The 11,452-nt window shown below is 35.3% G+C and overlaps 1 protein-coding gene across 1 annotated transcript; it reads left to right on the top strand.

Moving 5' to 3' along the window:
- Positions 1–3,007: 3,007 nt before the first annotated feature.
- On the top strand, positions 3,008–7,710 carry LOC100888709. The gene is made up of 5 exons (XM_030987074.1): positions 3,008–3,403; positions 4,575–4,651; positions 5,761–5,921; positions 6,317–6,634; positions 7,301–7,710. The coding sequence occupies exons 2-5, from the start codon at positions 4,621–4,623 to the stop codon at positions 7,541–7,543; spliced, it is 753 nt and encodes a 250-aa protein (XP_030842934.1). The 5' UTR covers positions 3,008–3,403; positions 4,575–4,620; the 3' UTR covers positions 7,544–7,710.
- Positions 7,711–11,452: the final 3,742 nt, after the last annotated feature.

Raw genomic sequence — 11,452 nt, 5'->3', positions numbered from 1 at the left:
TAGAAATTAACAAAATGGCGCCTGAATGACGTCACGCATCAGTGTTAGCTAGTGTAATATTTAAAGGTGCGTTTTGTTGGGTTATTGTTTTCCTCAATTAGTAGAATCCGAGATATCAAGCTTCTCTCTTTCTTTGCAATCACACTACTTTATAGCGCTAAATGCTGTGTGGTTCTTTATCTTGTCGTTGAGAATTAATTGCTCTTTAGTAAAGCCCCATTAGATCATGTGAGTGTGGAAAGTTTGACCATTCTGTTGTTCTTGTTGACGATAATACTGTGAAATATATATTGACCTATCATTCGAAGTGAAATTATTTAGGACTTACGATGAATAATAGTTAGAGGAAAACTTTTTGTCTTTCATGTTACCGTTCATTCATTTTATACTTCCTTACAATTCTATCACTTGAAAGCTGGACTTACAGTCGAAGCCACGATATTTGATCGACATGCCGCCGTTTTAAAATCGATCTTAATCAACACAACCAGACTTTGTTTAGACAGCGTCGCTGTAAAGTTTGTTGTTAGTCTAAGATCCTTCTCATAAGGCGGGGATTTTCCCGTTGCCATAAAAATCGGTACTTTCAGTTTTGGTCTTTTTAGTTATAGTTTCAATGATAATATCAGTAATAATGATAATATTTATAACAATGATATTAATTATTATGAGAAACTACAAAAACTACTATACAGTGCGACCCAGAAAAAACGAAACCGAGAATTATCGATGTTTTTATCATAACTTAATCACAATTATAATTAATAAACGACACATATTTGTAAAGCTTAGAGCCTCCTCTTTCACTTGCTGCAACTCATATGATGCATATTTCACGCATAAGTGAATAAAAGCAATTTGAAGGAAGGAAATCAAAAAGTCATTTGGCGGGCGGTATCTGAATTTCGAAGAAAAATTCACATTTCTAGAAAGTTCAGTTTCTGCTCTTTCATATGACATCTCAATCAGGAAAAATGAGCAAGGAATAACAAAGTTCTGTTTGCTTAAAGTGATGCTTGCATTTCATAATTTGATTTAAAAAGTTCGTTTTCATTGGATGCCTGCCGTAGCAACAAGCAGAATTGACAAAAGACTTAACTCCGTTATATTGACAATCAGCCATGCATGAAGTCTTTCGTCTTATTCTGATCGTCAACAAAACGGAGTTGCTGTGAATGCATTTTTGAATAATGTTACTATAGAATTTTACTTTTTTTAAAATAAAAACAAAAAAAACTAAATCAGATTTTAAAACTTTTTTAACAATTCCCAAGATGATGCACATTATATCGAATATTAAAATTGGAAACCTTTTACCCATGTTTTTATGCAGAACTTATCTTATTTTTATGCACTATTCTACATGTATCTTTTACTAAATTGGCCCAAATACAAAATGTTCCGCATTTTACCTACAATGTATAATTTGTTTAATTCATTATAGCATCTATTTGATTTTATAATTCTTTGATTTGGTTTCTGTTGTTGTCTCTGTTTCTGTTATTTGATATAAAACACCATAACCATACCATACCCATCTGGCTATGCATTTTCCAACCAAAACATTTAATTCTTTTGAATATCAAAAATGTATTACTATTCATATATTGTATAAGTTCAATATAAAATTTTATTGCAAATATGGTAATACAATTCAGATTTCTGTATATGTACCAACCAATTTGCCAAGGTCGTTGATGCACAATTATATATCATATGTGCAACAGAATTGCAATTTTCATATTGCTCCGATTGTCTCATTTTCGCTCGCGTGAACATTGCCAGCACAACACACTGACCTCTACCTCCTGGATGGATCATCGCCCATTCCCATTCACTATACGTTACGTACTAAAAGGCTGTATTGTCTGACCGTTCATGAAAATTCATGTTTTTGCTAAACTCGGCAAAATGTTTGCTTTTACTAAATGGAAAAATTACGGTGGGGGGTTGGATGAAATGGACATAATGAACATAGCAGAAGTGATAATTGATAATTCATGCTTCTTATTCTTCGTGTGCTTGACCTATAATCTTACAATCACTTGGCAGACTGAGTCAAAAGTTCGACTTGTTTCACATGTGTATTATAGGCAATGGCGAGCTTGCAACCTATTTTGAAAAATTACGATGGGTGAACTTTCAAAAGTCAATGAGACATGCGGGCTCCAATGAAAGAGCTGGTGATAACGTACGTCGGGGTGGATGTGCTTTTCGTTTAAACAAAAAAAAAAGAAGAATTTTTAACGATTTAAAAAAAAAAACGTCCATAGGCTAACATGTATGGCTGCTGACTCTGACGATAGGGGGCGTTGTGAAATGAGACTAACGGAGCTATACCATGCATAATGTTTTACGTGTAATTTTACTTTGTCACTGATGTATACTTTGTAAAAGAAACTGAAATTCGGCTCTCGGGCCGCGAATGTTTTTTAATGAAATAAACCATTTAAAAAATATATATAATTATATCTTTATACCTCCGGACAGCGATCTACCTGAGGTAAACTCGTGAAATTGACCGCCTAGGACAAATAACCCCGGATAAATTACATTTCGGATAAGTGCATAGTGATAAAATAGTCCGACAGGATAGTTCGAAGAGGAAGTCGTTTAGGGTGATAGTCACTATGAACATGACAGACAATGAAAGCGGACAAAATATACAGTTCCTCAGGTAAACAAAGGGACATCCCTTCACTGCTATTATGTAAAAATGTGTAGAACAGGTGTCACATGCATATTCACCTGTTCTACACATTTTTACACAATAGCAGTAAAGGGGTGTTCCTTTGTCTACCTGAGGAACTGTATATTTTGTCCGCTTTCATTGTCTGTCATGTTCATAGTGAGTGCACGGGTGATATTGTTCTGTTATGTACGCAATCAAAGGCGAGTCCACATAATAGAAATGCACCCTCTCTTGACTGGACCGAATCAATTCCGCACTACGTCATTATGTATGTTAATACATGTTACCTGTGTGGACGTGTCTTCACTGTGACGTAAGTTTCAGAAGAAAGAAGTTGCTAAAGTGCAGAGACATCGAGGATATTTAAGAGAGAAACAAAACGTCCAATCCTCCCTCCCCAATCCTTTTTTCAGACAGTCCCGGAAAGAGCAAAGGCCAAGTTTGAAAAAGAAAGAAAAATAAAGATGAATACGGGCCTACAACAAATATTTGTATGATGCCAGGTGGCTTATAGCCAAAAAATAGTCATCCATTAACAGATGGAGCATATTTTGGAGCCATTTTAACTTCCTCATTCGTTTCGCCACGGTGCCAGCACCGTATGTAGCAATAGACTATTCGATCAGTGTCTCGTTTGCCTAATGCATCACGCACATCTCTAGCACAGCATTGTAAAAGAAAAGTTCTGAGCGACGATACACAATAAAACTGGTAAATATTAAGTTTTAAACACCTTCCTTTTTCTTTCTTTTCCATTTTAAATGTTTCTTTATTTAATTTTAGGCAATTCCTTGTAAACTGGTCACCTTGGAAATGATACTTCGATTTTTGACATGACTCATAGTTCCTCACTGTTCACATAACTGGTTTCAGACGTCTTGGGTGTAAATTGTGTACATCAAACGGTCTTTTGTAAGATGTCTCTATTTAAAAAAAATGAACAAACCTAACTTTTGAAGTCCACAAATTGTTTTAGTTATTGTGTGCGAAACATAAGGGGAAGCGTAGTTCAAAATATTTGTTTTAGTTTTTGTTAAGAATGCTTATCACCAGTTTCTTCTCTTCTTTGCTACGAAAAAGAAAAAGCCGTTTCTGTGTTCAACAATTTTCAACTGTTTAACTGATTCAAATCAAGATTCAGAAGGTTGTTTTCGGTTAATAGTCAAGTCTGATAGAGCAGTTGTTATGACACCTCATTATTGCAGCATTGCCTGGATGTCTTACCAACTTGTCATGCCTTTCTTATGTATGTCTAGTCATTGTATAATATTTAGGAAAACAAATTATTAGCAACGAATGTTGCTAAATTTGAGCAACAAGGCGTTTGCCTTTGCGTCTCAGTAATACAGCCAGACTGTCGACCATGGCATAGAGTGGCAATTCACTCTTTCACATTGACGTAATCATTTCATGGTAATCTCAGGTTAGTCATGCAAAGTATCATAATATCCATGATATGCCGAGCATTTATTTTGTTTTTCTCTTTTCCTTTGTTCGACCACTATACATACATTTTAGTTTGACAGTATCTGCAGCTGAAATTCTTAATCTGCTGCAACGAACTTACATTAAAATAATTATTAATACTCTCTTACGTCTTTTCTTAATTTCATAGTCACAATTGATAATAGGCCTTTTAAATGTAAAAGATGACAACAGTTTTGTTGGGGTTTGAGGGGAAAATATAACTAAAAGTTACTAGTAGCCGATTTACTCAACTATCGATTTATTCCTTTGGTTTCAAACCTGCACATTCATATAGGTAATTGCCGCTTTTAACCATTATTGATGGCATGCTACGAATTCAAAGATAGCAATACATTTCCCCTTAAAAATGTTATCCCGATTTCCTCCATTTTCTTTATTTCTGGATAACTTACAGAAGTAAGCTACAACTGTATCACGTGCTTTCCACTGAGAAACTAGGAATGGGCATACTTATCTTCTTCATATTCGCAGGTAAACCCTCATAAAATTATAGTTTTACATACAAACACTAAATAACAATCGATTAAAATGTAGAATATACCAAAAAGATCCATGTTTGGGGCTAACATTTCCCGACATATGGACACGTACCATAAAGAATTATTCATTATGATAAACCGACTCTACAGCATCAACCGTATTGTTGTTGCTATGGTTATTGCTTGAAAGTTTGATGTACTTCTTTATGATTTCCGTCCTAAACATCGCAGTTATGCCGGCATATCTTTTTCTTTCTATCACCGTTTGAAAACTTTATACTCCTATATGATGTGTTGTATGATAATCCTTCTGAGTATACCTTTTTTTTAAATAACCAAATGAAAACTTTATATTTCTATTTGCTATGCTTGTATGATAATGCTTCTGAGTATATCTTTTTGTAAGTCACCATTTGATAACTTTATATTCCTATTTGCTATGGTTGTTTGATAATGCTTCTGAGTATACCTTTTTTAAAATAACCAATTGAAAGCTTGTATGACAATGCTTCTGATTATACCGTTTTTACATCACCATTCGAAAACTTTATATTCCTATTGGCTATGCTTGTATGATAATCCCCCTGAAGTTTGATATTCATACTGTTCGTTCAATTTTGCCCATGCAAAACATCATTTATTATTTTCACGAGACCGAATTCACAACATACACTACAGCTATATGTTGTTGATATCATTCTTTTATTCAAGAAAATTAGAATATAAACAAAGTAAACACAGTACAAATAAATCCAATATGGTTTAAGAAGTGAACCAACAAATAAAAACTATTTGACAAAGTCGTGACATAAACATGACAGTTAGAGCATGATTATAAATATAAAATTCCAACATCAATCATAATAATCATTATGATCTACGATTATGACTAAGAACAAGACAATTTAAACCCTTGGCATAATTTGAGTTCAGCATATAATCTAGCTTGAGTCAATTTGTCAGGCTCAACACTTCTAATTTCATTTTCTATAGCTCGAAAATGTATACTGGCTAAAATTGAGAATGAATGGCATTCAATTGGCTCAACATTAAAAAACAAAAAGGACTTGTTGTAAAATGTTACCCTCTTTTTGGTCTCAGGGTGTGCGACCGTGTCCAGTGCTGTCACATGCTATACCTGCCAAGAAGGCTATGTCCCCTTTGACCCAGAAGAAGGTCTTTTCGACTTGACCAACTGCTCTGCACCAAGCCGAAACAACGATTTCGTCGACACAGACACGAACTGTACTGGTACTTGTCTTGTAAGTTGAGTTGATAAGGAGTATTGGCAGTCGTTTCATCGAGAAAACAAAAATTAGACATGAACTTTCCTCTAATACGTAGAAAAATGTTTATTATGTAATAAATAAATCTTTGATAGGTGCATAGTTACAAATTATTCATTTTAGCTGTTACGAATGTTTGTGTGTCCTATAAATACAATTAATGTATGGAATTTCCGTTCTGACGGTTGAAATACAATTATACGTAACTTTTGAATGAAATATATTAAAAGGAACTTAACAAAGTTTTTTTTTTAGCATATTACGAGAATGGTCTATTGCGACAAAATACTACTAGTACTAGTATTGTTATTATGTTTAGTAGTAGTAGAAGTAGTAAGAGGTTATTTTTTATTGGCTTATTAAAAATACAGACCACGATTTCGCTGAGAAGTTCAAGTTCATACTACGAGGTCTCTCGGTCTTGTCTTGAGGGTTCTCCTTCATTTCTGACATCACAATGCGATATAGGGTGCACGACTCCATCCGATTGCAGACAGTGTTGCGACTCCGACTTTTGCAACGATGCATCTGTGGATGACATCATGAAGGAGAATCGAATGGGCCAAACTTGCTACGAGTGTCGGCACAGCGAGATACCTTACACTGGTAATTACAACCCGAGTTGTGGACTGGCTTTCGACCCAGAGGGCACGGCCTTGAGGTATTCCTTCTGCGAGGGTCTATGTTATGTAAGTATCAAAAAGCTTGGAAAGCTTGAAGGAGGAACAAGAAGGTTAGGCTAGCGTACAGGATACCCGATATCCCGGACGCGTTATTTTCTTCTGCGGCACAGATTGGGGCTTTAAAAAAAAAAGGGGGGGGGGGTCTTGATTTAACCCTAACCCTAACCCTAAACTTTCCCATAGGCTCAACACGCACCTAACCCCAATCTGTGCCGCCGAAACAAATCCCGGACACACTTTTTTTATTCTGCTGAATTCCACAAGTCAGGTATATATATATATATATATATATATGCAGATGCGGTGGGGCGGGGGGGGGGGGGGGGGGGTCACCACGAGAGCATAACATTTAACGAAGTGGCAATTAATAATTCTTATGACTACTTTGAAGTACAAGGGACATTCTTAGGTAGCACAATTCCATAATTAGGTTAGCATTTACAGTTGCGGAAATAAACGACAGTTCAAGAGTCTGGGAGAGGACTATATCGTTTATCATTATCATTTTATTATCATTATTATTATTATTATTATTATCATTATCATTAATACTTCTATTACTCATTTTATCATTACAGCTATTGTTATTATTATCATTATCATCATTATTATCACAGCATTATTACTACTCATTTTTTAATTCTATTATCACCATTTCCATTCTGTACGCAGAGTGCAGTCACGTTCATCGAGGGGGTAGAAGACGTTCAGCGTGGATGCCAGAGATTAGGAATCAGTTGCGATGATGCCAACCACCCATATAAGGACGACAAAAGCGTTAGTATCGGCAGTCTGGACTACGATATGAAGTGTTGTTTGGGTTCCCTTTGCAATGGGGGTCGGTCTGTTGGTTCTACCATGAGCATGATCGTACTCGCTTCTTTCTTGGCTCAGTTCTTGGCTCTAGCACTGTAATAAATAGAGGGAAATTCAATTCAACTGCCATACTAGATGTTTGCCAGAAACCCAGTGAAATTTGGATTTCAATGGGCTGTCGGTGAACCTTTAAAGGTACTATGTCCCATTTGCAGGCCCAAAAAATGAAAAGGTTAAATTCCAACTGCATTTGAAAGATAATACTAATTTAGAACTTCTCTACAAAAGATGGGGCTTGAAAATGTCTTCAAGTGGGAAAATAATGACTATTAGTTGTCAAATCGACTTAGGAGCTATAGAGCCCAAAAGTAATAGTCTTGATTTTCAGACAATTGTAGGCGAATGGTCATACGTTTTATGCTGCGCAAAGATTCAATCAGTTTAATCTTGGCCATCACAAGAAGTGGGTTATTGATGTATATAGACAAATGCTCATGTACCCTTTACAACTCTTTTCATGTATGTTATTACCAAAGAGGAAATAAAACCAGTCAGTCACTCAATAGTGTCTGACAGTGAAGTCTAGCAAGTAAACAGGTTTCCTTGCATCATTTGAATATGAGGACACTGCTAACGTTTAAATTTCACAGATAGGACATACATGACATATTCATAATTCCTGCAAAGTTCTACATAATTTGAGGTTGGCTGCAAAAGGGAAATAGTACCTTTAATAATGACGGTTTCGTGGAAATATGCCCAGATAAAAAATAGACCAAATAAAAACATTAAACCGAATGGTCACTTTGGAGTCAGCTTGGAGGTCTGACTAGGCTGTAGATTAGATCAAACAAAGTTTGTAGATGTCGGAATCGTCAGAACCTCGGATTTATTTTCATTGAGACGAGACAATTCGAGGAAAAGAATCAGGCGCGTTTAGGATCCAAAATTTTAAGTGGGGGCACAAGAACACAATGGGGAGGGGGGGGGCGGTGTATGCATACATTTAATTTTGTTATAAGAATTGACAGTTTTAACTTTTAAATTGTGCACAAGAACACAAGGAACAGGGGGTGGGGTAGGTATACAATTTACATTTTTTCAAAGGTATTGACCGTGCTCCCTAAGTCTGCCACTGGATAAAATATATAATGGATGTTCCCCTTTTAACGAGAAAGAGATTTTTTTATCTCAAACCTCCCAGTTATATAGTAAAGCATGTTTTTAATAATTACATTGAAGCAGTAAATAAAAGATCTTGCATTTCAAGTTTCCTCTTAGTATAACGAGCAATTTAAACGTAAGACATCACAAGCATATTACTCAGAACTTCAAAGTATTTACACTTTTTGTAGCAAATCTGTTATTTTGTTAGTGTATTTATAATTTGAATTTACTTATTAATTCGTAAATCATGAAAACTTTACTTTTGTGCGGTTTTATAATCTTCATATTATAACAATAATAGGTGCTTGTTCGTTATAGCTTTTGTATGTCTATCATATGTTTTGTGAATACTGATATCATTGCATATTTTTTAAAAGTGACAAATAAGTTGTTGTAATCAGGATTTGGACATATTCCGTCATCATATGTGTTCAAATTCCAATAATCTCCACGCTAGTAAATCGTGTTTTGAATAAGTGCATTGAAGCAATAAGCAATATACCTTAGGTTTAAGGTTTTCTTTAACTGTAACGAGTAAATCAAACTTTAGAAATATTACTCAGAACTTCAAAGTATGTATACTTATGGAGCAAATCCGTAATTTTATTGGTGTATTTACAATTTGAATTTGCTTATTAAATCAAGAAGACTACACCTTTGTGGGGTTTTCTCTTTCTTTATGTATGGATTTTTTTTCGCTTCATATCTCATGAATGACATGGTTAATGACAATGAAATTTTCATGACAGGCATAATTATTGAGCCTTACGTGCGTGACGTCATCTAGGCGCCATTTTGATTCTTTTTATCATTGACCATATTTCCGTCATACATTGTCATTTCTGAATGATATTTGATATGCTTAAACTTGACGTCATGGGTAAACTTTTAATTACAACCAGAGCGCTTCGTGGCGGACGCTTTCGCGTCCATCGAACTTTAACATTTGTCAAAGTGCTTATTGTACCAATTTACTACACGTTTCAGACCTTTTTGAACATTTAAAACAATTGGGCGAGCTTTTTTGCGTGTGCAGCCCGTACTGAATGTTTTAATTTATATTTGTCACTTGTATTGTGTTGCTGATACTTGTCGTAGCAATTTGAAATCACTTTTAGCTATTATTGACCTAAATCATGAAGTTACTAGCTATTAACTCCATGCCTAAATTTAGCTCATATAGATATTAGTTAAACCTCATTGACGCACGCGCGCATTATGTTAAAAATTGCCAAAAGTGTTAAAAAAGGACCTATTTTGAATTCGCTATAACTTTTTAGATTTTCAGGTTAATTACCCCAATTTTTCTTTCATCTTCTGATAGGGTATGAATTGGGGATGAAATTCATGTATCATGTTTGCTGTTAAAATGCTTGGACGTAAACATAAAGCCACTTAAAGGGCCACTCTAACCAAAAACGGGCTAAAAATGAGAAGAAAAAAAAAACATAATGTAGAAAAAAAATTGACGGAGATTCCGAACATGACAAAGATTTTTCTTAGAATCATCAATCATTCTGGAATCTACCTTAAAAAATGACGACTCAGAACGCTTAGGAAAAAAGCCCAGTTTCGGAGCTGTATTGCGCAATAGCACATTACGTCACTGCAGGAGCCTCTCCGGTGAAAAGGAGGGTGATTTAGGCATTAAAATGTCTTTAAAAAGGCAAATTATGATATTAATTGAGAACAAAAGACATTTATCCGAAAAAAATAATATGCAATTGATAATTCCAGTACGTTTCTGACAATATCGTCATTCCTAATTATGAATTACAATGATATTGTAAGATCCTTAGTTGTGGGACAAATACAAGGACATTCCCGCAATGACGTCAAATGCGTCATCAAGCCACGTGACAGTATTACTTTTTTTTTCGAGGGGCGTAGTCCATCAAGCGTGAGATCTGTGAAAAATGGATGGTTATTATCATTTTTTGGTCAACTTAGAGATTTTCAGAAAAATCAGAGGCTGGCATATCAAGAAGTAGAGGTGTATTCATGTTTTAAAAGGCTATGTTAGTTGCCGGGGTTAGAGTGGCCCTTTAAAGGAAAACGATTGAACTTGATTCGATTTGACGATTAGGTAATATTTGCTGTTGTTGTTTTGAAAATATCTCGTATATACCCCTACTCTGATGTCCTCAAATAGCTGAGACCTTACTCTACAAATCGTGGTCAAAATTCCGTTTGAAGGTGAAGACTCCAAAATCTGCAATTATGGTTTCTACTTGTACGTGCTATCTCCCATTTAAATACACTGGGCATGTATGAAAACGCTTGAGTAACGATGGGTTCCCGAGATTTTGGGAATTGGCTTCATTAATACCCATGCACTCCTAAGGTAACATTTCGCGCCACCCCTACCCCCTACCCCTCCACCACCACCACCACCACTACAAGCGTTTTCCGATTTCAGTATCCAATAGGATAAAGACCTCCTTCACATTATTCATCCAGATAATAGAATCGTATCAAATGGTGATGATAACTTCTGATTGATTGTTTTGGTGATGATAACTTCTGATTGATTGTTTTGAATATATACTAAGTGTACTTTAGTATGAGTTAAAGTGGTGGAAACACATAAGGACTGTGAAATGCATATATTAAAGGTACTATGTCCCTTTTGAAGCCATTCGGTACAATGGCCTGAAAATCAAGACTATTACTTATTGGCTCTAAAGCTCCTAAGTCGACTTGACAACTAATAGTCGTTATTTTCCCACTTGAATACATTTTAAAGCCCCACCTTTTTTTAGGGAAGTTCTAAGTTAGTATTATCTTTCAAATGCCGTTGGAATTTATCCTTTTCATTTTTTTGGCCTGCAAATGGGACAT

Source organism: Strongylocentrotus purpuratus, unplaced genomic scaffold (assembly GCF_000002235.5).
Source record: "Strongylocentrotus purpuratus isolate Spur 01 unplaced genomic scaffold, Spur_5.0 spur5_scaffold_16, whole genome shotgun sequence".
Taxonomy (NCBI): domain Eukaryota; kingdom Metazoa; phylum Echinodermata; class Echinoidea; order Camarodonta; family Strongylocentrotidae; genus Strongylocentrotus; species Strongylocentrotus purpuratus.
Note: the sequence above shows the minus strand (reverse complement) of the source record. Positions and strands in the feature narration are given on the sequence as shown.